Here is a 26,574-nt window from a genome sequence, read left to right as displayed (position 1 = left end):
CTGCACACATAATGAGATTTGGAGATGACCGCTGGACTAGAGCTGTTACCGACTGGATTCCACGGGACGTCAAAAGATCGCGTGGCTGCCCACCTACAAGATGGTCAGACTTCTTTGTCAAGACCTTGAATGAGATCAGTTTGGGGCTCTTCGTGTTCCTAGAACGAGCGGACGCCACTGGGCTACACTAGCACTCAACAGTGACAAATGGAGACGTTACTGGCACCCGCTCGAGCAAATCAATGAGTAATGGGATGTCAAGTGATCAAATGATATACAGACTGAAATCTACTCTATTTTAAAAATTGTTCTTCTAGTTGTTTCTGCTTTTTTTCATTCCTATGTCCTCAATCTTTTTTTTTCCTATTCAGTGTTAATTCCTCATTTTTGTTTGTTTCATTTTGCTGTTTGGGGGCCACATTACTAATTCAGGGGCTACACCTGGCTCTGAGCTCCAGGATCAATAGTGGAAGGGCTCAGGTATCAGATCAGGGCCTCCCACAGTAAAGATGCGCTCCGGTGCTGATCTCGCTCTCTGACCCCCCCACCAACCCCACCAACTGATGTTTCTGACCAATCTCATCCTACAGATTTTTTAGTGGCTGATTGAGACATTACAATATAAATATTGAACTTCTCATCTTAGGAATTATTCCATTTTTCAGATACAGGTTGGGTACAGCACTTCCTTTACATGTGGGAGGACCCAAGTTTTCTCCCCAGCATCTCTATATACATGTTTGTTTTTTCTTTTTGGGTAACATCTGGTGGTGCTCAGGGATTACTCCCCCAACAACTCCTTTGTCAGGCCTTAATAAAAATAGTACTGCCCTTAAACTAAATGCTGAAACAGATCTGAGAATCTGTATCTTATGCCAGATATTAAAAAGATTTGTAACAATATGAAAGAAGTCACTAAGTGGTTTTCCTGGAAAGATGATTATTTTCATAATTACTGTATCACAGGTTTGTTATTAAATAAAGGAGTACACAGTGCATTTAAGAAATCGCAACTACAATTTCTAATGTAGCAAACTGACAGATACAAATTAGCAATCCAGAGTTCTTAATAATTCAGAGTGCAAGAGAATTCCTAAAATCAACTATCCTGAGATCTACTAGCATTGAAAATAACTCAAAGAAATAATTTATATAGAGAGATGTTCACAGGTATATTATTTAAAACGAGAAGTTGGAATTTTAAAAGACCCCAAGGATTTTAAGACAAACTATACAGCAAATCAGCGAAATAAAACATTCAACAAAGTTATGTTCAGCACTTCAGTAAAAGGATTATCAAAGTTTTTGGTTGTTGCTGGTTTTGAGCCACACGTGGTGGTACACAGGGCACACGACTGGCGGGCTCTGGCTCAGGGGACCATATGTGGTGGTGGGAACAGAACCTGGGCGAGATGCATGCAAGGCAAGCACCTTAACCGCTGTACTATCCAGACCCAGATTATGAAAATTAAAAGAGGAAAATATGAATGCACAATATTGGAAACAGGATGTGCAGATACAGACTGGGAATGAAAACCAATTTTGAAGAACACAGTGAAGGACTTAAATTTTAGGTGAAGCTAGAGGAGCACAGCAAATATTGGTTTCTTTTTCGGTTTTTGAGCCACTCTTGGCGACGCTCAGGAATTATTCCTGTTGAAGCTCACTGGGGGGAGTGTGGAGGATGGGTTGGGGGGACAGATCATAGGGGATGCAGGGACCAGACTGCATACAAAGCCAACACCCTACCACTGTACTATTGTTCCACCCTCAAAACTGGTATTTCAAAAAGGAACAGAGATATAGAGCCTGAGGACCGATGTGGCAAAGGGAAATGGGTTAGAGTAGTTATGACACCAACAAAAAGCCAAAAAAAAATTTCTCTTTCAAGGAGTGGTTTTTCAGTAATTCTGGCACAGAAATCTGGGGGAGGACACTCTCCCCTCCCCACTCCCAATTCTCCCATCACAGCAGAACATCCGCCCCTAGGCTCCCAACATCGAACCAACAGACCCCAGAGCCTTAGACAAGTTCTGGCATCTGCTGTCCATACAATAGGGCAGACAGGCCCCTCTCCCCCAGCCCCGTTTCCAGGTGTGGGCCAGACACGGGGTTGGGGGGCGGGTGGTTGTGAGGAAGGCGTGAGGGTACTGTGTGCAGGAGGCGAGGCTGCTATTTCCTAAGTGGATCTGAAGCCAAGCTGTGCAGGGAAGGGGTAATTAATACCCCAGGCGGAGATGGCCCAGCTGCTAAGTGGCTCCTTCCCTTCTGCCAGCCCTAAGGTCCCACCCCCCAGATGAGGCATTTCCTAGAAAAACAAGAAGGTGAAAATGAGTGCCTGGTTGCCCAGCAACCCAGTGGGGGTGGTCAGGGGATTCTTAACAAAGGAATTGGTGTTATTAGAGAGGTCCACGCTGAGGAGAATGTGGGTTGGCAAGGAGGAACAGGGAAGGTGGAAGGAAGCAGAGGGGAGACCCAGAAAGTCTCCTGAACATCGTTGTCACTTTCCATGCTCTGTTTGAGAAAAACCTCATTGGCCCATTGGTTGGGGCCGGGAGTGAAGAGGGCGCTACAGTGACCTAGGGTAGAAACTGACCAGGACGTGAGCTCCAGCAGAAGGGGGGGGGGGGGGGGGGGGAGAAGCAGGCTGGGTCAGAGGCACACAGCAGCACACCCCATCTTCACAACTCCCCTTAGAAAAACTCCATTTTCCACCCTCCCCACCCTGCCTCCTTGTCAAGTGGAGGGGCCATAGATCTCATATCTGGGAAGTTGAGCAACTATGAATGAGAGCACCAGCTCGGGAGTCAAGATGTGGCGGAGAGGGAAGGGAATGATAGTAACCTTTACCTCCGGAGAATGTGGCTGGAGGGGCTGGAGCGATAACACAGAGGGAGGGCGTTTGCCTTAAATGTGGCCAACCTGGGTTCGATTCCCAGCATCCCATATGGTCCCCAGAGCACCGCCAGGAGTAAATCCTGAGTGCAGAGCCAGGAGTAACCTCTGAGCCTCACCAGGTGTGACTGAAAATTAAAAAAAAACCAACAAAAACAAAACCCAAAACACTGCCGGGAAAGGGCTGCGCAGCCTGGATCACCAACAAATCCTCCCTTGGCTCCAAACACCAGTGAGGCTGCACTGCATCCAAGTCTCAGGGGAGGGGGAAGGAGAAGCACTGAAAACAAGACACTCTCTGTGGGAGACCCTCTACATGCATTACACCTGTGGTCCTATCTTCATCTGCCCCTGATGAGTGGATCTACTGAGCAGTAGTGAACAGTTACTAGATGCCAAGCATGGAGTTCAACCTGGAACTCCCCTTATCACAGTCACTCCTGAGAAGCTTTTGAAACAGGCACAATAATCAAGCAGCAGATGAGGCGAAATCTGCTCACTGAAAGATAAAGCCACAAGGTCAGGATCTGAGCTCCAAAGCCAGTGCTCCTAATTGCTACGCTGTACTTCTTGACATGGGGGCATTGCTGGCTGCGTTCCCCAGACAAATGAGTGTAAAAGAAATCAAACAACAGGTGGTGGCTTCCCTCATTTTGAATCAAGTATTTCACCGTTCATGTTTTAGAACATGGAGCAGTACACTTGATTTTTCTGTTGTTGTTGAAAAATGCTTGGTCATTTTTCAATACGGACATTTAGGTTATTTTGGGCTATCATGAATTCTCACCTCTGCCTGCTATGAACATTCAAGCGCAAAACTGTTATACAGGAAAATGTGCACAAACACTGTGGTGTTACATCACTGCAGGCTGGATTTCTACTTCCCAAGTGACAATGATGTGAAGCATGTTCTCATCTTCCCTGGAGAAAAGTCTACTCACATCCTTTAACCATTTTTTTCAGTTGAACTGTCCTTCTACTGTTGAGCTATCAGAATTCTTGCTATAATTTGGATACCTGTGTCTGTCAGGTCATTTGCAAACACCTTCTCCCACCAAGTGGATTGTCTTTTTACTTTGTGGGTTTTGCTGTTGTTGCTGTTTTTGGCTCTGGGCCATGCCCAGCAGTGGAGGGGGCTATTCCTATTACACTACTGGGGGCTGCTTCCAAGTAGTGCTCAGGGGACCACGTGATGCTGGGGACCGAATCAATCTTCCACAATCGAAGCATGGTACACTCCAGCCCCTTCAGCTCTCTTTCTGGGCCCTCCTTTTGATTTTTTGGTATAATTCTTTGATTGCACAAAGTATCTAGTGTTGAAGAAGTCTAATTTATTTATTCTTTCATTTTATTGCTTATGTTTTTGGTATCTAAGAAACCACAAACAACAAGTAACATATATATTCATTCCTCAGTTTTGTTCCCAAGCATTTTAAGGTTCTAGCTTTCATATGCAGGATCTGTAATTCATTCTCAGTTAGTTTTGGCTGAGGAAGGGGTCCAACATCCCTCATCTACATGTGGGTGTTCACTGTCTGAAACCCCATTTGAAAAGAACTACAGGGATCATCCCAGCTTTTCAAAACTTGCTTCATGTCATTTCACTTTTATGTTTTGTGTATTTGGGGGACGGGGGGTACCTCCCAAGCAGTCGGTGCTCAGGAGACGACTCCTGGTACTATTTGTCCAACCAGGCTGGATGTATCAACGTTTAGACCCAGCGCTGTGGCTCTGCTTGGGTCAAGTGATGCTGGAGCTGGAACCCAGATCCCACATGTGCAAGGCATGTGCCCCGGGCATCCATCTTCAGGCCCTCTTTCCTCTTCTGTTTTTGCTAACCTAAAGAAATCCCAAAAGGATGTTTACTTTCCCAACACAGCAAACAATGAAAACAACTTGAGCATTTGCTTTGCAGTGAGCTGCTTACAGAGACTGTAGCACCCGAGGACCACCAGCAGTCCCCTTCTGGGGAACTACCTCTGTGAGGGCCATATATTGACTGTATCATTTCTGCTTTAATGTCTTCTTTTTTAAAAAAAAAATTATGTGTTATTTTGGTATGATGCGATAGATAGCGTTTTGTGTCTGGGAACCCAAAATTCCATGTAAATCAGTAGCAATCTTAAATTGCTCTCATTTTGGCTTCTGAAAGGCTTCACAGGATTGCTTTACTTTGTGTGTGGGAAACCCCTGTTTAAAATTTCCCCACTGAACTGGAACCTAAACTGAAGTCAACGGCCTCTGAAGGTGAATGGGTTATTTCTGGACTTCTGATTCTATCCCCCATCTTCAGATGTTTCTCCAATGGATCGTTCCACTTTGTCTTAATTACTGCAGCTTTCGAGTTATGAAACTGGGAAGCAAATCCTCCAACTATTTTATTTACAATTGCAAGCTCCTTTGGTTCCCTTGCATTTTCTTATGAATTTTAGTATCAGTTTTCCTATTTCTGCAAACAAAACCCAAAAACACAAACCCCAAACCTGACTCCCTTCCAAATTAATTCTTGAAATTTGACTCCAATCACAATGAAATGATAGAGGCCAGTTCGGGGGGTGCAGTCAATATCAACTCTTCCTTTCTATGAAAACAGAACATATATTTTCTATTACATACATCTTCCTTAGTTTCCTTCTAAAATGTTTTCAGTTTCTTATACTTTTGGTAAATTTATCCTAAGTAGTCTAATTATTTTCGGAGTTATAAATCTCCCTAATTTTTTTTCTTTTTGGGTGACACCCAGTGATGCACAGAGGTTACTCCTGGCTCATGCACTCAGGAATTACTCCTGGCGGTGCTCGGAGGAACATGTGGGATGCTGGGAATCAACCCAGATCAGCCGCATGCAAGGTAAATGCCCTATCTGCTGTACTATTGCTCCAGTCCCACTAACTTTATTTCTGATTGTTCACTGCCACTGTACAGATATACAGTGATTTCTGTTTACGGATCTTGCATTCTGTCACATTGCTGAACTTTTTTTTAACTGGTTCTAAATTCTCCTAAATGGAATGTCTCGAGATTTTTCTCCACATGCAAAATCTCAATCACTGACAACAGAGATTGCTTTACGTCTTACTTTTTAATCTGGATACCGTTTTCTTTTCCACCCAGCAACTGCCCTAGTTAGAATCTCAAATCGTGCTCCATGAAAGTACAAAAGTAGACATCCCTGTCTTGTTCTTGATCTTTGGGGGAATGCATGTAATTTTTCTTCATTAAGTCAGATTTGGTTGTGGGCTTTTTGAAATGATCTTTATTGGGTTGAGAAACTTTCCTTCTATTGTTGAACACTTTTATCATGAAAGGGTACTGGATTTTGTCAAATGCCTTTGCTCTGTCCATTGAGATGAATGTGTGGTTTTGGTCTTTTGTTCTATTAACAAGGTATAAACGCTGATTTATTTTCAGATGTTAATCATTCCTGGGATAAATTTCATTTGGTTGTGGTGTATGAAAATTCTTTTTATATGTTGCTGCAATTGTTTTGTTAATTCTCTGTTGAGAATTTACATCTGTATTCATAAGGGATACTGGTTTGTAGTTTCCTTATGATGTGTTTGGTTATGGAATGAGGGTAATGATGGTCTCACAAAAGAGTTGGGAGATATCATTTCTCTTCTATTTAACAAAGTCTGTCAAGGATTATTAATGAATTTATTAAATTATCAAATGATCAAAGATAAAGCAGAAATAGTTTAATTTTTTAATCCCCCACATATCCTTCTACTAAGTTCCATTAATTTTCAATATTACACCATTCTTATTTCACCTATGCTCTTTTAAAATGTCCCTTACCCTTTTGGGGACTGAAATTATTTTAAATCAAATCCCAGGTGTATCACTTCACTCTTAAAGATGTCATCATATATACACACATATATGCATATGTATTTCTAACAAAATATTAACCAACCAGGAATTTTAGTAACAAACCAGGAATCATTTCACCTAACAAAACCAGCCAGGGTTCTAATTTTCCCAAATATCTTGATTTTTAAAAATTGTCTGATTCAAGATCGAAAGTAAACTAACACAGTTTGATTTGACTCACAATTTCAATAATAGTACTCCCTCTCCATGCCACTGAATTTATTGCTGGAAGAAAAAAAAATCCTAGGCCAACCTACCCTGCAAAATTGTTCATTTCTTTGCTTTGACTGAACACATGCATCCTCAAGTATGTCTAACCTGTTTGATCCCTCCTGCTTCTTTTAAAACCACCATGAGTCTGTTTAGATCAGTTTCTTGTGTACTTACTATTGCTATTTGGAGATAGTGTCTCGCTGTCCCACTTTGTTAAGTTGATCTATGGGGTTAGGTGATGTCAGTCTGATGAATCCACTACAGATAGAGTTTCCCATCAATCTCCTGACTAATTGTTTTAGCAACTAGTGACAATGTGTACCTAGGTACAATGTTTAGCAGAAGTCTTAATATGGTTATTTCTAATTTTTCTACTTATTCCCCAACTTTTTTTTTTTAAACCCTTTAACCAACTTTTTTTAAAAAAAAAAACAACCCTTTAATTAGACTCCTGTGATTCCCAGTTTAGGGAGGTCCAGGGCCCTGTTTCACTGCAGAATCCCAAAGAACCACTCCTGATGAGGTCAGCCTAGTGGCATTGGGTCTGACAGATTGGTCTGTTGCTTGGCTGGCCATGCAGTGCCATGGATCAGACTCAGGGTCTTGCTCCTGGAGCTGACATTTGTCACAGTGGCTGGAGAACAGCTACAGAAGAGGTCAGGGGTGGTGTCGGCTCTTAAAATTCATAGCAATGACCTATATCTCATACAACTTTGTGAAGTCTTATTAGACATTCCTGATGTAAAGCCTACATAACCGAGTCTGAGATAATTTTTTCTAAACACACAAAGTATTTCAGAATCTGTTTAATATAAGTTTTGTTTCCAGGAATGCAATTATGCTATGATTAGAGGAACAGTCTAGGGGGCCAGATCGATAGTACAGCAGGGAGGGCGTTTGCCCTGTATGTGGCCAACCTGGATTTGATTCTCAACACCCCATTTGGTCCCCTGGGTACCACTAGGAGTCATTCCTGATTAGCAAGCCAGGAATAACCCTTGATTGTGGCCCCCAAACAAAAAACAAAAAAGGGGAACAGTGTCTATTATTGTTTTTCCCTTTGCTCCTGAGAACTGCTCCCCAGTTCAGAAAAGTCAGGTTGGTAACAGCAGCCCTGCTGGTGCCGTGTGCAGTGTGGCACAGCTTCTCAGGTGACAGCCCTGCTGGTGTCGTGTGCACTGTGGCACACCCTTCTCAGGAGAACAAAGTCCTGCTGGTGCCACGTACAGTGTGGACACCCTTCTCGGGCAACAGCAGCACTGCTGGTACCATGGACACTGCTGACACACCACTTCTCCAAATGCCAGCTTGTCGCTGCTGACTTCAAAACACTTTCACTCAGAAGTGTAGATGTCTGACAATGTTTCTGAGTGCCATCTTTTACGAAGCATTCATTTCCAATATATACTAGTTAGGACTTTAAACCAACCCCTTACAACCACCCTGGGTGAGTTGTCATAGATTGCATTTCAAGAGAGTAAAGGAGATTTCACACAGTAGTTCTGAAAAGAGCCTAGAGGCTAATCTAGCTGAGGGGAGACAAGTGTCAGGTCTAAAAGCTTCCCCCAGGGCACAGCCTTAAATCTCACTACCACACTCTGCTCATGTTGCAGTCATGGGGCTGTGCTGGGAGTGAGGAACCTTGGAACCCCGGCTTGCACTGAGTTATTAGTCTCTGGTGACCTGGGCAGCCATTTTATATCTGGTTCCCTTCAGATGGAAAAAAAATGTTCTTCATCTTTTAAGTCTCCACTTTCCCCAGAGGACCCAGTATTTTCGAAGACTGCCAGACTCACCAATTATTACTTGGCAATAATTAAATTTCCCTCTTTTTTTTTTTTTTTTTGGCTAACCAAAGTCACCTAATTGCAAAACAATGAACCAACAATGGCAGCGAACACTTGAGCATGTTTATTCTGGCCCCAGAGAGCTGCCCACGCTCCCTGCCCCAGCCCTGCCATGACTACCACACTGTGGACCCCAAATTGGGAAATGCCTTTTCAGCTACAGACTAAAGTCTCCCTAGCCCTTGTTCCTGCCTCAGAGCAGAATTCTCCAGTTCTATTGCTGCCGCCCTAATCTGCAAACAATGAAATAATGCAGACAGGACTTGTTTATATCCTGTGCTGTTTTGGAAAAGCTCTGAAATTGTCAAAGGGGGGGGGTCAATGAAATGAGCAAGACACTGGGACTGAGACTGTACCCCCTCTGGGAAATGACTTCTCCGCCTTGTCATGGCTCTCCAAAGCCTGGCTTAGCGCTTCTGTGCACTCTGGGACAAGTAACGTGAAAATCTTGGCAGCAACCTCAGAATACCACACACCGCCCAGAAGCAAAGCCCTTGCACAGAGGCAGGGGCAACACGGGGCTTCTGGAAAGGGTGGGCAGCCTTCAGAAGCTGAGCAGCAAGATGGCAGGATGGAGGAAAAGAACTCGGCACTCCACCAAGGTCTCCAAAGATGAAGACCCGGACCTTCTGGTGTCACACGGGAGTGCCAGAGAGGGGTGGGCAAGCACCAACCATCCACGCCGGATGGTCCTGGCTGGAATCCTGCTGAACAGCACGGGCTGCTCATGGGGACTCGGTACTCACGTACTCACCAGGGAGGCTGCCGGCCAGTGTGGGGGTGGTGTGGGTGAATCCGAAGTGGGTCCACCTCTCTGGCAGTGGCAGGGGGAAACTCCCGGTGGGGACTGCTCACACTGGCCTTGTCCCAGGACTCATGGATAGGTGTGATGATTCCAGTTGTGATACGGGACCGAAGTTCCTCGCTGTTCTTGTAGGCCCTGTAGGAAGGAGATGCAGTGTCAGCTCCTGGCACCTTCCTGGCAGCCTTGCACGCATTACTTGGGTGGGGGCGGCGTTGGCAGTGGCAGGGGCAGCAGCAGGGGCGGCGGCACTGATGGCGGCGTTGGCAGTGGGAGTTGTTGGTGCGGCGAGAGGACTGTCTGCAACGGTGGTAACGGGCCGCCTGGCGGCCCCGGGTGGCAGGGGCAACAGCACGGCGTCGTCTCCGAGGCTGGGGCCTGAGCTTCTTAGGCATCTGAGTCGCCCCTCCTCGTTTAGCACCCCATTAGAGAGAGGTGATGGTGTGGGGGCACAGGACCTAGTGGTCTCTCCTCTGCCCCTGAGCCCATCCGCCCGCAGGGGCATTGTGTGTTCATCACCGTGTCATAGGGACAGCCATGGAAGCTTCTCTGACCCACAAAGGAGGCGGCGGGTGCTGGGCTAGGCAGCAGGCCTCCAAGGGGCCCACTCTCAAGATTCTGTCACCCGCCCAGAAGTCCCTGGGCAGCTGTGCTTGTCTCTTCTCTGCCAGTGAGGGACAAGCAATGAACCTGAGTGTTGCAGCACCTGAGAGGAGGGAGGGGCAGAACCTGAGGGTTCCTGATAACCTGGGATTTTAAAATGAGACACATGTTCTGGGTGGAAAAAGGAAACCTCACAATGTGTAAAACTGAAGTCATGCAAAGAATGTTCTCTGACCAGATCGAAACAGAAAGAAAATTTCTATCTATATAGAAGCAACAGAGTCCCAGATAATCTACAGGTCACAGATCACAGAATAAAAAAATTAATAGTTTGTGGGTACAGCTAAAGCAGTGTCAAGAGGAAACTTTATAGTACTAAAGGCTTTTATTGGAAAAAAATAAGAATCCTAACCTTAAGAACAGAGAAAGAGAGTAAATTAAACCCAAAGCACTGAGATGTAAAGGGATAATGTGCAGAAGGCTATCAGAACCAGTCCACGAGGGCCTGCCTGGTTCGTGCACGATGTCCCCAGCACCCACTCCCACTCCACCATGCACACACACCAGCCCAGCAGTTCCTCTGTTGGAGCAGATGGTTCCGTGCTCCTCTCTGCCACAAGAGTCTTCCAACTAAACCAGAGACAGGAGCATGCAGGCGCCTAGTAAGGTCTGTGACCCTGGTGAGGCCAGTGAGCGTGACCCTGACTTAGGGGCCTCAACTGTTTAGTGGGACTCTGACAAACACACTATAAGCACCACGACCAGGTATGTGGGCATTTCAACCAGGTTTGTAACCCTGGTGAGCACAATACGAGAGCAAGGTGTGTATTATCACACCACCAATAGCTACTAAAAAAATGGGCAGGAATAGGTGGGACCAGTCTTTGGGCTGAACTGGGGGCAATCTTGGAATGGGGGTGTGCCGAATCAACCCCAATGGAAAACCCAGTGGCCCCTGCCCACACCCGCCATCTTGCCAGCAAAAAATCAGCATCAAAAAAAAAAAAAACAATGCCACGAAATCTTCCCAGACAGACTAGTCCAGGCTGAGAACTCTGGGGTCTTCTCAGAATGGGATGGGCAGATTCCCCTTCCTGCCTGAAGACAAAGCAGCCCACAGCCACACCTTACACTCTATGACATAGAAATGTCCCAGCTCCACAGCAGAACCTTATCAAATTACTAAGCCACCAAACTGCTCCAGCTTCACAGCTCCTGGATACCTCACGTTTCATAGCACTGTCAGCCCAGTATGATCACAGCATATCTGATGGGAAGGTTGCACAGAAGCTCATCAAGCTCGATGAGTCTAAACAGTGACAGAGGCTCAACTAGCACCACGCAGCACAGCAGATCCTCAGACAGTAACACACCATTGTGAGATCTGACAGTGATCTCAAATTTACTCTTATTGATCTAAGGTTTGATAATTACATTTTCTGTTGTAACAAATGATACGAAATACATCTGTGTCTGCAAAGGGGCAGGCTGGGGAGGTGGGTGGGAAACTGGGGATATTAGTGGGGAGAAGGGCAGCTGATGGTCAGATTGGTGTTGGAAAATGTAATGCCTGAGCTGACTATATTATCAACAACTGGATAAATCACGGTGCTATAATTTAAAAAATTATTTTTAATGGGAAGGGAATTTTGAAAAAGTATTAAAGAGAGGCAAACATTAGGGAACAAACAGTTGGTTCTTTCCAAAAATGAGCAACATGAATAAACTCCTGGAAAGATAGGTGAATAAAAAAGAGAAGTAGGGGCCAGAGAGACCTACAGAGGTCAAGGTGTAGTATGTGGCTGTAGCTCTGGCCCTGGTTCAAACCCTGGCACCACCTATGGCCCCCAGAGCACTGCTGGGTGTGGGTCCTTGAGCAGAGAGCCAGATGTGGCCCTGAGCACTGGCCCCTTGCCCCCAAAAGAGGGAAGACATTAGATCCGTACTCAAGGGATCTTTCTAATTTGTTAGTAGCCACTAAAAGGATAATAGAATATGAAGAAAAACTTAATTCAACAACTTAGAATTCTTAGAATAATTCTTCAAGGTTTTTAAGACTTCAAGGCTCATAAACATTTCAGCTAAAATGATCTCACAGTTCTACTAAATTAACTTTGGCACCCATAAAATAAATCACCCATATCTGACCTTAGTGAAGAATTCCACCACATATTTCAGGAAGAATTAGCACCAATTTACAGTCACTTCCAGAAAATAGGAGAAGGATGACTTTCCCAAGTTGTTTTGTGAGGTTGTTTTTGATATTAAAACAGAGTACAAAAAGTATGAAAACTTGAGACTGGCATTTTCCATGAACTTAGGTGCAAAAAAAAAAAAACGATAAGCTTCAATTTTTTTCAAGTTTTATAAGAATTGTATATTTTAGGATGTTTTGTGGTAGACAAGACACAATATTCACAAACATACACTGCAACCACACTGCTAAGAAAAAGCTGTGAAGATCTTATTGGCACTGGAAAACCATTTGACAAAATTCAAGATGATAAACTGATGCTGAAGATTCAACAAAGAGAAAGGTTTCTCAAGTTTCACAAGCAGCCAACAGCTAACAATATAGTTAACAGAGACAGAACACTCTGCCTATAAGCCTGGGACCAGGAAAGGAGACCCTTCCCCAGCTTTCATAATACTGGAATTTTCAACCACTGAAACAAGGCGAGAAAAACAACAAAATCCACCCATTAACCAAGATTAGGGCTCAACAATGTGACAGAATACAAGCTCAAAACACATGAGTCCCATTTTCTGTACACAAACAAACATCCCAAAATCAAAACTGACAATAAGCTCAACTATTCTCACCTCCTCTCCCTGCCAAAGACATTTTAAGAAGTTTAGGATCTCATGTGCTAAAAATTACAAAATGGTGATGAAATTAAACAGGACCTATATAAATGGAGAGATTCACCCCATTCATAGTAAAAGTGTCAATGGTCTACAATATAGATTTAATGACCTATATAAGTTTATAAAATTTCTATTAAAATTCCAGTGAGGCATTTACAAAAATAGACAAACTTTAAATAAGAGTGCTAAGTTTAAACAGAAACAGAGTGCCAGAATAGCTAAAACAACACTGCCAAAGAAGTACTGCGTGGGAGGAACCTTTCTACTCAATATTAAGATCTACTATGTAGCTACAATAATTAAAACTGTGATTGCAGAGGGACAGGTACAACTATTATGGAAAAAGAAAACCCAGAAACAGACCTACACAAGTACAGAAGACCGATTTTAGACAACTTGCAAAAGCAATGAAAGAAAAGAATGGCATTGAAGGAAATAGATTATCTATAGGCAAGAAAAACCTCACAGAGATGTGAGCTGAAAGTAGATAAGGGAGCAAGCCTGATAACCTCTCAGTATCTGCATTGCAAACCATAATGCCCAAAAGTAGAGAGAGAGTATGGGGAATTATGGGGAATACTGTCTGCCAGGGAGGCAGTGGGAGGGTGGGAAAGGTGGAGTATTCTGGGGATATTGGTGGTGAGGAATGTACACTGGTGGGTGCTTGATCAATGTGTGATTGTAACTCAAACATGAAAGCTTGTAACTATATCTCATGGTGATTCAATAAAGTAAATTTTAAAAAAGAAAAACCTCCTACTATATACAAAAATTAACTTAAAGTAGACCAGATTTAAGTATAAAAGCACGAAATTATAAAATGTTCAGAAAGAGATTTTTTGAAACTTGGGATAAACAAAGACCTTTCATTTAACAACAAAAGTTTAACCCATAAAAAAAGGGTAAAATATTTATCTCAAAATTAGAAACTTAATTTGCAAAAGACTCTGTTGAAGAATGAGAAAAAACATACCCCCAAAAAACTAAAAACCAGAAAAACAGGTACTGCAAGATAGTACAGCAGTTAGGGAGTGAATTCGATTCCCAGAACCACAAAGTTCCCCTGAACACCACCAGGTACAGCCCCAGAGGGGAGGCCTGGAGCACCACCAGGTGTAGCCTGTGTGCCAAGATGTCAGGGCTTAAGCAGCATCACACCAAGTCCTTGCACTGACACCAGTCTGGCCGACCAACACTCACTGGTGGGGGACACCTGGGCCTTAGCAACTGCCACCCCCCCAACAGCAACAAAGAATGAAAAACCAAACTATAGGGAGAAAGAATAAACCATCACCTAGTAAAGGAATTGCTCCTAAAATATTTAAGGAAGTCAAAACTACACCAGTAAAAAGGTACCAACCAATTCAATTTTCTAGTAGGTTAAAGGTTGTGAACATTTTGCCAAAGATGACACACATATGGCAAAAACACACATGAAGAGATTCTCAGCACCAGTAACCAAAATGAAATCAACAATTTTGATTCCACCATTTGCTGGTGAGCGTTCATAGTAACTATATCGCTTGTACATGGATCCCTCTTTCCTGCCTTCCTCCCTTCCACCTGGTGGTGCTCAGGGATCACTCCCAGAGGAGCCCAGGGGACCCTGAGGTGCTGGGGACTGAGCCTGGTAGTTTCTCTAATATAGAAAGGAGTCCAGATGGTAGGAGAGAAAGTGAATGGGGTGCCAGGGGTTTCCGTATCCTGCCCTCCCTCTACTTTCCACTAGAGCAAATGCTACTTAATTTTTTTGGTTTTCGGAGCCACACCTGGTGATGTTCAGGGATTACTCCTGGCACTCCTGGTAGTGCTCAGGGGACTATATAGGATGCTGGGGATCAAGCCCGGATTAGCTGTGTGAAAGGGTAGGCCTTATCCACTGTACTATCTCTCCAGCCCCCATAGCAAACACTTTTTAACACACCAATCCTAAAGAAGAGTTCCATGACAACACCTGCCATATTGTCTAGTGGCCAGTGGTCCACCTAGTCTCACAAGGATCACATTTCTACTTAGAATGCAGAACCCTGGGGACTCTGTTCCTTCTGTGAAGGAACTTTGCTGGGCAAAGGTCGTGATTACAAACCCTCCTTTCCCTTTAATCATATGCTAGAGCTGCAAAGTTCCAATCTTCCCTTGATATGTTTACATGCCAGGTCTGATTTAAAAATTTGCTTTGTCCCAAAGAAGTTCCTGCATTAATTTCTCAACCTTAGGAAAAATGTAATTTTGGTAGCATAAAAGACATTCTGTCACCCTAGCACAGCATGGGGCTGGCAGAAAGGAAGATGTTTCTGTGCCTCCTCTAATCGGGACTTCCTATCTAGAACAGACTAGACATGCCAGGGCAACAAGTCGGGCCAGATGGGGGGAGCATGGCGAGAAGCAGGTGGGCAGAGTGGAGAGGAAGAGGCCCCGATGCTTAGGAGACAGAGGTACAGTCCATCTTTGCAGCGTCTGTTTCCATGGAGACGATTCTTGGTGATCAGTTTCTTCCCCCTATGAATATTTATTAAGCACTGGCCCCAGCACTAAGCATGGACATCTCATTTTGTTTTCAGAACACGGTGAGACAGTATCCTGTATTTCTTGTTTTATAGTTGTAAATCCTGCACTCCTACCCCCATTCCAACCCAATGACACGTGTGCTGAAATATAAGAGACAATCATCATCCTTTCTCTCTTGGTACTGCCTGGTAAATGCTCTGACGAGTGCGGACAGCCTAGACAGGGCCTAGGTTCTTCTACAGCTTTTGGGTATTTAACTCCCTGGAATTCGAGAATGATGATGGCAAGAGAGATCGTCTTCCTCAGTCTGCAAGGGGAGTGTGAAGGTCCTAGTGTTGGAGGCAGCCAGAGCAGCGGCTCCATCAAGGTCAGGTCCTCCACCCCTTTGTGCCTTGGAGCCTGTTTAAATACAGACCAGACCCTAGGCCTCCCAGAAAGGCTCGGAGGAGAGCAATGATGGCAAGTCAGTCTGTCACTAAACACCTGTGTCTGAAAGGTGGTTCTGAAACCAGGAGGCTCCTCTGTGAGTCGACATCTGAGTAGAGCTGAAGGCAGACTAGGAGAGTGGTGTGATAAGAGGAGCACTCTAAGCAGAGCAAGGGGCTCTGGCAGGAGAAGAATCCAGGCCCTGGCTGAGTCCTAGGAACCAGAGGAAGTGCGTCACAGACTGGCGAGGAGGGGTACTTGCTTTAGGCCTCACCGAGTTCTCTCTTCACTTTAAAACAACTAACATTCACAGAGGAATTTGGGGTTTCTTTTTAGATAATTAAATTTTTTTTAAACTGTGGTAAGATACACATTAAATATATCAATGTAACCAGCTCTGAGTGTAGCATTCAGAGGTACTAAGTCCATTTCTACTACTATTTGATCACCAACATCTCCAAAACTCACTTCATCTTGAAACTGGAACTAAGACCTAACTCGCCAAGGCCCCAGCCATCACTGTACTTTCTGCGAATAGGGTCACCTTGTTGTCGCTTGTGTCAGCACTTCCTTTCCATTTTTAAAATATACTTATATTTTGGGGTCTCCCAAGTGATGCTCAGGAGGCTTGGGGCCTGTCCTGGTGATTCCAGTCAGCTGGGCCTGTTTCAGTGTGAAGGTCAGAGGACGTGGTACCTGGGATCAAACAGGTCGGCTGCATGCAAGGCATATTCCTTAACCTGTGTACTCTCTCTCTGGCCCACCCCTCCCCTTTTAAAGCTAAATAATATTTCATCTCCATCATGCTTTGTTTATCCAAGCGTCAGTCCTAGGTATTATTCATGGATATTTTGGTTGCTGCCAATTATTGGCTCCTGTAAAGAATACTCTATGAGCACAGGTGCAAATTTTTTTTTTTTCTTTTTGAGTCACACCCAGCCATGTACAGGAGTTACTCCTGGTTCATTCACTCAGGAATTACTTCTGGCGGTGCTCGGGGGACCATATGGGATGCTGGGAATCGAACGTAGGTCGGCTGCGTGCAAGGCACACACCCTACCCACTGTGCTATTGCTCCAGCCCCTGTGCAAAGTATTTTTGAAGTCACTGATTTCAATTCTCCTGGGCATATGTCCAGATGTGAATGAAACTGCAAAATCACAGGGGTAATTTTCCGAGTAACCTCTGCACTGCCTTCCTTAGTGGATGTGATCTTACTCGTGACAATTCCAATTTCTTCACTCCTCACCAACACGTGCAGTCATTCTAATGTGTGTGAGATGCCATGACTGGGAGGTTTCAAGCCAAGATTTAAAGCATTTACTGGGAACATTGGTGGTGGAGAATGGGCACTGGTGGAGGGATGGGTACTCGATCATTGTAAGCATGAAAGTTTGTAAGTCTGTAACTGTACCTCATGGTGATTTATTAAAAAAAGATTCCCCCCCCCAAAAAAAAAGCATTTTACTTTTGGTTTTGGGGTTGCACCCATTGAACTTACTCCTGGCTCTGTGCTGAAAACTGAATCAGGGTCAGCAGCATGCAAGGCTTATTTGCTGTACTGCCTTCTCTTCAGTGCCTCAAGCAAAGCTATTCACATGATCTTTTCTATGTTTTGTAAGACTGCTATGTGGAAAATCAACTGGAAGGTAGCATGTAGGAAAGCAGATGTATTCTCAAGGAGAGCTGCATGGATGAGGGCGGGAGATGCAGGGGGTGGCCAGAGAAAGGGCAGAAGAGGTTTGGAAATCTGAGAGGAAAGCAGCAGGTTCAAGGTCACTAACTTAACATAAATGAACCCTAAGGGGCTGCAAGGCAGCTTTAGTAACTTGATTTTAGAGATACCAGTTTGCTCCTAAAGCCTTACAGCACCGGGGAAAGAGCGCCAATATGGCATAAAGTGGAACTAAACTGACCCATCAATTATCAAACAGGTAACTTCACTGCTACTGATGGAAAAACAGCATTAGTCTAACTGGCTTTTGAATGCAGAATTCTGACTAAAAACACACCCAGTAAAACAGTCAAAGGACCAAAAAAAAAAAAAATCAATTTTGGAACTGAGTAGCATTGTTCTTGGGAGTTCCTGATGAAGTAGTTAAGAAACTATGTGTGTCCTGAAAGTAGACTATAGACCAAACATGAATGCCACTCAATGCCTCTTTTGCAAACCACAACACCCAAAAGGAGAGAGAGAACAAAAGGGAATTCCCTGCCAGAGAGGCAGTGTGGGATGGGGGGAGGGATACTGGAACCCGTGGTGGTGGAAAATGGGCACTGGTGGAGGGGTGGGTATTTTAATCATTGTATAACTGAAACCCAAGCACAAAAATTTGTAAGTCTACAACTGTACCTCATGGTGCTTCACTAATAAAAATTTTTTTAAAAAAAGAAAAAAAAAGAAACTGTGTGTTTATTTTAGCATCAATCCATGAACATGAGCCTTGATACTGGGCAACAGGGCACTCCAAAGAAGAAAGATGAAACTGAAATAAAGAGGATTAGAGTCCCATGATAATTATAAAATGATCAGAGAACTTAGGCATGTGCCCTACCCAAGTTCAACTCCTAGCACTACACAGTCTCCTGACCAACAATGGGTGCAGCTCTGTAGAGCTCCCAGCACCGCTGGGTGTGGTCCAGGTGATCTTGGGCATTGTAGGGCCCAACCGGCATCACAGCCTTGGGCCCCTGCACTGAATTGCCAGCCTGGTTGGTCAAGAATTAGCAGTGGTCACCCCAGACTTTCTGAGCACTACCAGGGAGCACCCCCTGAAGTTCTAAGAAGAAAATTAATTTTATAATCACAGTGACAAGTGATTCTGCTAAGGATTATAATAAATAGCGGATAAAAACCACTGCATCAAAGAATGGTTCATTTATTTCTTTGAAAGGTGGAGGAATAAAGAAAGCAGAATATTAAGTCTCCTAGTATGAGATCACTTGCTATACCCAAGTGCGAACAAATGTCTTTACTGTAGCAGTCTGGCAGACGCTGTCAGAACTAAGAGATAGCTCAGAACAAATTCAATGCTGAGACAAAAGTCAAGTGCCTGATATAACATTAAACATAGATTCACCTACAAAGTCCTCCTGTTGAAAATGCTCAGCCTGAATAGAGTGATGATGAGGAAACTATCTGAACGTTCAACACAATGACTAATCTTTAGTCTTCAAAAACGCCCAATACCAAAAGCACTTCTAGGGAACTTTTATACTAAATGCAATTACAGAGTCATGGAAACAAACGCCAATGTGTGCTCCTTGAATAGATGAGGAAACACCAGCACACTCACAGTCGGAGATGAGCTACAAAGCACAGCACTGTGATGAATAAGGCAGTCACAGTCCGGGCTGCACACAGTAACCTGCATGTATGTACTCACCCTCCCTGTGTGATGAGGGCATTGTTCACACAGGGTCAAGGAGGACAGCAGAAAGTCAGAAGTAAAGGCGCATAAAATCTGAAAAGAATTCTGATGATTCAAAATGAAAAAATAGGAAAATTAATCAAATGATAAAAATGGATAAATCTTGGTGATGGGTATAAGGGTCGCTGTCACTGTCCTCCCATTGTTTATCGATTTGCTCGAGTGGGCCCAGTAACACTGTGAGACTTGTTACTGTGTTTGGCATATCAAATATGTCACGGGTAGCTTGTCAGGCTTTGCCGTACGGGTGACTCTCGGTAGCTTGCTGGGCTCTCCTAGAGAGGCGGAGGAAAGGGTTGTCACTAACAATTTTGCAAACTATTTTCTCTAGCCTTTTCTGGTTTTCGCTTTGGGCCTCCTCTGGCAGTGCTCGGGTGTGACCTCCAGTGGTGCTCAGGGACCACACATGGTGCTGGCGATTGGAACCAGAGTTTGTATCTCACTAACCCAAACTATCTTTCTTTGGCGTCGCTAATTCAAATGAAAGGTTAAGATGAGAACTTTCAGGAGAGATTAGGAAAATGTATTTGTGAAGAGGGTACAGGACTATTAACCAAAATATTATTAAAGCTCAACAAAAACTCTAGGCAGACCCCCTGCCCACCAAATATATATATATATATATATATATATATATAGTAGATGAGCACAGAAACGCAACATCCTATCATTAGAAAACCATAAATTAAAACAATGAGATGTCACTACACACTGATTAGAATGCCCCAAATCTGTAAAACACATACCACAAAATACCCGGGAAAATATGGAGAGATGAAACTCATTTACTGTTGGTAAACGTACAAATGGTAGCACTGCTTTAGAAAGGCCTGGCAGTTTCTTACGAAACACACCCTCACACCACAAGGATGACCACTTAATTCTTACTCTAAGCATGTGGGGCTACCCTAAGTGGGTTCATCCACTGCACCAAAAGCATCACTTAGGGCAGACCACAAGAGGCTGTGCAGACACAGGCATGTATGTGGCCATGGCCGTGCAGGGAATTGCACTTGGTTTGAGATGCTCTGAAGAACCAAACCTGAGGAGGACAGGAGACTGGGCGAGGTGGACCCTTTTCAGGAATCTGCTCTCTGATCCCACCACTGACTCCCGCATCCTCATACTCTGCGACCACTGCTGCTCTGGTGGGCTTCTGGCTCAAGTCACTTCACTTCCTGAGGCAACTTTTATAGGTCTTCTCTGAGAAGAACACTTTCAATTAATAGTGAACAACTTTCAGTTAGAAATAAAATATGAACTGAGAAGTCAGTGTTTGGGAGACAAAGGAATCTTCCAGAAACCTTCTTCTGGACATTTCCACCTAGTCCTTTTATCTGGCCACTGGGTCTCTCATCTCATCCCCTGGGAACACCCCCCCTTTGAAGTACCTGTGGAAGTCACCCAGGTGTTCTGAATCAATATAATCATCCAAATTCAGGGTCAAGTCTGACACTTGCTGTGAGCCACATTCCTAGAAAAATGCAAACAGAAAAATGAGAGAACAGGAATATTTCTGGGCTAAGGGGGTTGGGGGGGTGTGGGGAGAACGGTAACAATCGAATCTTCAACTTGAATATATCTATGCATTTCAAGACATCACAGCTTAGGAACTATGCTGACATGGGAAGTCACCTTTCCAAGCAAAGCCCAGAAAACGCCCTTTATTCCCTTAAGCTCTTTTGAGGCTTAAGCACATGAATATAACTGAGAGTCTAAATGGAAGTACAACTTTTGACTTGGAGGTGGGTGACAAGGAGAAGCCAGCTGGCAGATGGCAGATATCAGCTAAACAGGGAAGCAGCAGGGACAGCAGGCATGGTGTTGGCAGCGCAGAGGAAGGGCACCAGGCTGGTGGCCCAGTACTTAATGCTGGGGGGCAGCAGCAGTGGTTTCCATGGCATGTTGTAGGCACTGTTCTGGAAGACCAGACTAGAAATCTGAACAATTCAATGCGCAACCCATCCTGGGTCTTTCAATAAACCGATCTGTGTAAACTAACTGAATGCACTGATTAAAGACCTAAATAGTTAATAAAAGGGAGATGAATAAACTGGATCTAAATAGTTAATAAAAGGGAGATAAATCTAAATAGTTAACAAAAGAGAGATGAATAAATTACAGTACCAAAGAATACCACATAGTAGAGTCTGCAAGATAGATTTATAACCACTCCATCACTGTCACTGTCACTGTCCCTGTCCTCCCGTTGTTCATACTGCTCAAGCGGGCCCAGTAACATCTCCATTGTGACAACTGTTACTGTGTTTGGCATATCAAATACATCATGGGGCGCTTGCCAGGCTTTGCCGTGCGGGCTCGATACTCTCGGTAGCTTGTCAGGCTCTCCAAGAGGGGCGGAGGAAATCGAACTCGGGTTGGCCATGCTGGCTACGTGCAAGGCAAATGCCCTACCTGCTGTGCTATTATTCCAGCCCAACCACTCCATGTAGTCTCCAAAACATACTGAATGAGAACAGCAAGATGCAGTACAAGGCAGACACTTTTAGCATGCATATAAATAATAGGGGCACAATATCAGTGGTCCTCAAGGTGCTTATAGGCAGAACATAAATATTATCAAAGAGTAAATATATAACTGCAAATTGTGGCAAGCACCAGGCAGGAAAATAAAATGATGGTGAAAATAAAAATGTAGATTCTTCTGGCAAGGAGAATGGGACTTTTGAGACGAGCTGGCTAGAGTAGAGAAAGGCGTGCTCTGGGTATGGTGGCCAATGGCAGAGGGGAAAGAACTTTCCAGCACAGGAAGCATGAAATGTCAAACCTTCCAGGCAATACACCTGTAGGCCGAGTGAAAAGCTAGAAGAGCCAGTTCCCTGGGACTGCACTGAGCTTTATGCCCTCCTACTGTCTGCCACAAAACGGACTGACCTTATTTACCCATGAGTGGTTATCTGACCAGTCCCCGTATTGGAAAGTTCTTCTCCCTTCTACAAAACTAGGTGGTCAGCATCTCTAAGCACACAGCTTTTTTTTTTTTATTTAAATGTTTTCTATAATAGTCTCTATTCCACTATTCAGGGTTCTCACCTCAGGTCAAGTAAGGACTTTATAAGCATTTTAGGTTCTAGAGTCACACTGGTTATGGATTTCAAAAAGGCGCCCAACGTCCACTGCCAGAGGCCAGCCCCTGAGCCCAGCACCTCACCAGCACATTGATGATCATGCTGTTCTCCACAGTGACAGCCTTCAGGAGGAGTTTTTTGGACCCATCCTTAGACTCATACCGGAGGACATACAGGTCTTTGTTGCTGTTCCACTCGGGAGGCAGAAGTTCTGATTTCTTATCGCTGGGACCTGGCTAAGGAGACAGTAGGGTAGAAAGGAGGATCAGGACACAAAACTCTCAAGGACCCTCGTCCTTGTACTCATTTCTTTGATGCGTGGAGGTCAGAAGGCAGGAACCCAAAGCCACACAACAAGTTAGAGGTGCGGGAGCCAGGCCTGAACTCTCTTTTGGTGCTCCTCCCTCACAGCTGTATAAAGACAGTGCTTTATAGTACAGCCCCGGGTAGGACCTGTCAAGAAATCTGCAGCCCTGGTCTAAAGAGAAGCACCTTCTCCTGCCAAGAACAAGGCCACTCACCTCAGGGCTACCATGAGATTCTGAGACTGCGTTTTTCATTACTAGGAACTCGGGCAATTTGCAAGAGGATCATCAAGTTGCTGGGGGGCAACGCCCCCTTAGGGAGATGAACAGAGGCTTGAGGCCTCGCCTCTTTCCACAGCGGGGGAGGGGTCCCACTACTCTAAACGTCCTGTGTGAAGACTTGGCTAAGGATAAGGAAACTCACAGACCTGAAGCAAAATGAAACCCACAGAAACAAAAGTGAAACTGATTCAACCACTATGCTACTTGTAGGAAAAAGAAACTGTTCTCCTCCCCCAACAAGTTCCTGGGAAATTTGGAAAAGTTTTGGAAGCAGGGTGTTGCTCCAGGTGGGGGCAGAGTACGGAATGATCCAGGGATGCAGCTGAGACCTCAAGTGTAATTGGGGGCACTTTCTGCTGTTTAAAGATAGATTTGTGTAGGAAGGGGGGGAGGGCAATGTGTAATTATCTTCCTGACAACCCACCAGGATTTTTTTTAAATCAGTAATAATCTACCCCCTCTCCATTTTTATCGAATCACTGTGAGATACACAGTTACAAAGTTGTTTGTGATTGGATTTCAGGTCATACAATGTTCCAATGCCCATCCCTTCACAGTGCACACACATTTCCCACCACCATCATCCCCAGTTTCCCCCCTGCCACCCGTCCTCCCCAGCCTGCCTCTATGGCAGACACTTCTGTTTGTCTGTCTGCCCCTCTGCCCCCCCCCCCCCCCCAATTTGATCTGCTCACTATCCCATCATTTCTGGCTTCTGAGTTCCGGGGCCCTGGGAAGTGAAGCTCCTATTGCACTGGAATCAGAGTTTCCCAGGCTGAGGGCAGCTCTGATATAGGGCAGACTGATGAGACTGATGGGACAGCGGGACACTGGCCCTGGTGATAACAGCCAAACACAGTATCCAGCAGTCCTCTAGGCCCTAACATCAGTATCAGGCATCCCAGAGAGCTACAGATGGAAACTGGCCAGCCCAGCGAGCGTGCTGTGGAGTTAACTACCTCTCCTCTGATGAAAAACAGGGCTCTGAGGGCTGCATGTGCCCATGGTCCTGGTGAGTCAAGGGCAGAATGGGCCTGGCATCCAGAGGCCCAGGTGGGCGACTGCTGGGGGCTTTTATTAGCAAGGCCAGCTGGACAAGCCCCAAGAAAGTAAGGACTGTCCCTCTGACAGAGACCTGGGCCTGGTAGCACTGTGTAACAGCTGCAAGTCCATCCCACGGCCTAGGCGCAGAAACATATCCAAAGGAAACAGAGCCCTTAGGCCCCAACAGCAGAAACCCCAATTCTCTACCTCAAATCTATGGCCATCTTTGTCCCCTGGCCACCTAGCCCATCCAGGAGCTGAAAAGCTGGTTTGAGCTTCAAGAAACAATTTAAGCACAAGAATTTTCGTGAAGCCAATAGCTTTGTTACTTTTAGCAATACTCTATGTACACAATTTCCCTGTGTCAAGGGAGACAACATCAAAGAGAAAAAGCAGAAATTTAATTTTTTCTGTTTAATTGTCAAACGACCAAGTAGACATCTAGGACGCCTTCCATGCTCTCTTATCACCTCTGAAAGGGTGGCGGGAGGTGGCAGCAGGCCACAGAAACATCTTCAGTCTGACAAACACTCTAGGTCAGCAGAATCTCCTGGCCTCGGCCAGAGAGCCCCCCCTCCCACCCCCCGCCAAATAAAACAATAGTAATGACGCCTCTGCGTGGGGTCTCTACGCGTAACATAAGGAAACACCACAGGGAGAAGCAAAACACACCCCACACCCCCCGCCAAGAGTGGGATACAAATGCCGTCCCCATGGAGGGCAGGTATGATCAGCACTAGGGGCAGACTGCCAGGGGGCACCCCTCACTTCTGGGCTCCCCTAAGAGGATGAGTGGGCAGCCAGAGTGGCAGGCTGGGGTGGAGGGTGGAAGGCAGGAGGGAAACTGGGATCATTGGTGGTGGGCAAGGTACACTGGTGAAGGGACGGATGTTGGAACATTACGACTCAAATCTACTCATGACAACTTTGTAAATTTGTTGATCACTGTGATTCAATTAAAAAAAAAAAGGACCATCATATTCTCTCTGCACATTTTTGAAAATTTAGGGGCGCATAGTTTACAGCAAGGGGTGACAGATCCTCCCTGGACGATGTCAATACCAGTCTGATGTCCCTAAGGTGTCAGGGGACTCAGACAAAGCCCCCAGGGTGTGTGTGCTTGTGTGTCTGTGTGCGTGTGTCTGTGCTTGTGTCTGTGTGTCTGTTCGTGTGTGTCTGTGTGTCTGTTCGTGTGTGTCTGTGTGTCTGTTCGTGTGTGTCTGTGTGTGTGTCTGTGTGTGCATGTGTGTCTGTGTCTGTGTATGCCTGTGCTTGTGTCTGAGTCTGTTCGTGTGTGTCTGCGTGTCTGTGTGTGTCTGTGCGTGTGTATATGCGTGTCTGTGTCTGAGTACGTCTGTGTGTGCGTGTGTCTGGGTGTGTGCTTGTGTCTGTGTGTGTGTGTCTGTGTGCGTCTATGTCTGTGTGTGCGTGTCTGTGTGCGTGTGTGTGTGTGTGCGTGTGTGTATGTGCGTGTCTGTGTCTGTGTGTGTGCGTGTCTGAGTGTGTCTGTGTGTCCGTGTGCACATCCGTGTGCGTGTGCGTCCCTCGCGCCTACCTGCTCGCCGGCGCCCAGGCCGGAGTAGCCGTGCGTGACCAGCTCCCAGTGCAGGAAGCAGACGAGCGCGTCCTGCGCGCAGCTGAGCGAGGGCGCGGCCGACGCGTACAGGACCTCCAGGCCCGCCATGGCCGCCACGGCCGCTCCGGCGCCCTCCGCGCCCGACGACTCGGCTGCGCTGCTCCTCGGGGCGCGGCGGCGTCTCCACCTGCGGCCGAAACGGGGACGCCCGGGGGGGCGGGGCGCGGCTGCCGGAAGTGGCTCCCGGCGCGGCGCCGCCTCGCGTCCGGCGGGAAACCGAGCTCCGCGCTGCAAGTTCCGCGGGCCGCGCGCGGGCGCCGGAGGGTTGGGGGGTGGGGGCGGGGGCGTTGGCGGGGTGAGGGCGGGGTGCATGGGGCCGGACCCCGAAGCTGCATCTTTGTGGCTGACAGGATCGGTGCCTGCCCGGAAGGGCGCCTTGCTCTGGGCCACTGACTCCCCCTCCGTACGCAGGGTGGGGGAAGAGGTTAGGCAACGGGGCTGAAGCCTTTCCTCGCGACGGTTGGCACTTGTGCGGTGCCCGCTGTGTGCCACGTGACTCTAGGTGCTTTGCTGGCATTCTTATCTTTTTTTTTTTTTGGTTTTTTGGGTCACACCTGGCGATGCACAGGGGTTACTCCTGGCTCAGCACTCAGGAATTACCCCTGGCGGTGCTCAGGGGACCATATGGGATGCTGGGAATCGAACCCGGGTTAGCCGCGTGCAAGGCACACGCCCTACCCGCTGTGCTATTGCTCCAGCCCCCAGCTGGCATTCTTTTACGCAATCCTCACAACCCACCCCTATAAGACGGG

General features: G+C 45.8%; 1 protein-coding gene across 2 annotated transcripts in view; it reads right to left on the bottom strand.

The window, feature by feature from the left end:
* PSMF1 (proteasome inhibitor subunit 1) overlaps nucleotides 1-25,922 on the bottom strand; it is a 31,367-nt gene extending 5,445 nt beyond the window's left edge. The window contains exons 1-4 of one of the 2 annotated variants that reach the window (XM_056107837.1): nucleotides 25,742-25,922; nucleotides 22,639-22,791; nucleotides 20,858-20,940; nucleotides 9,583-9,768 (exon numbers count right to left, since the gene is read on the bottom strand). In XM_056107837.1, the coding sequence (XP_055963812.1) occupies nucleotides 9,583-9,768; nucleotides 20,858-20,940; nucleotides 22,639-22,791; nucleotides 25,742-25,870 (551 nt within the window). In that variant the 5' untranslated portion in view covers nucleotides 25,871-25,922. The remainder of the gene's footprint in view (nucleotides 1-9,582; nucleotides 9,769-20,857; nucleotides 20,941-22,638; nucleotides 22,792-25,741) is intronic. The other variant, XM_056107838.1, reaches the window with a different exon arrangement.
* Nucleotides 25,923-26,574: the final 652 nt, after the last annotated feature.

The sequence above is a fragment of the Sorex fumeus genome, unplaced genomic scaffold (assembly GCF_029834395.1).
Source record: "Sorex fumeus unplaced genomic scaffold, SorFum_2.1 ptg000178l, whole genome shotgun sequence".
NCBI classification, from domain to species: Eukaryota; Metazoa; Chordata; class Mammalia; order Eulipotyphla; family Soricidae; genus Sorex; species Sorex fumeus.
This window is presented reverse-complemented; position numbering and strand designations above follow the sequence as displayed.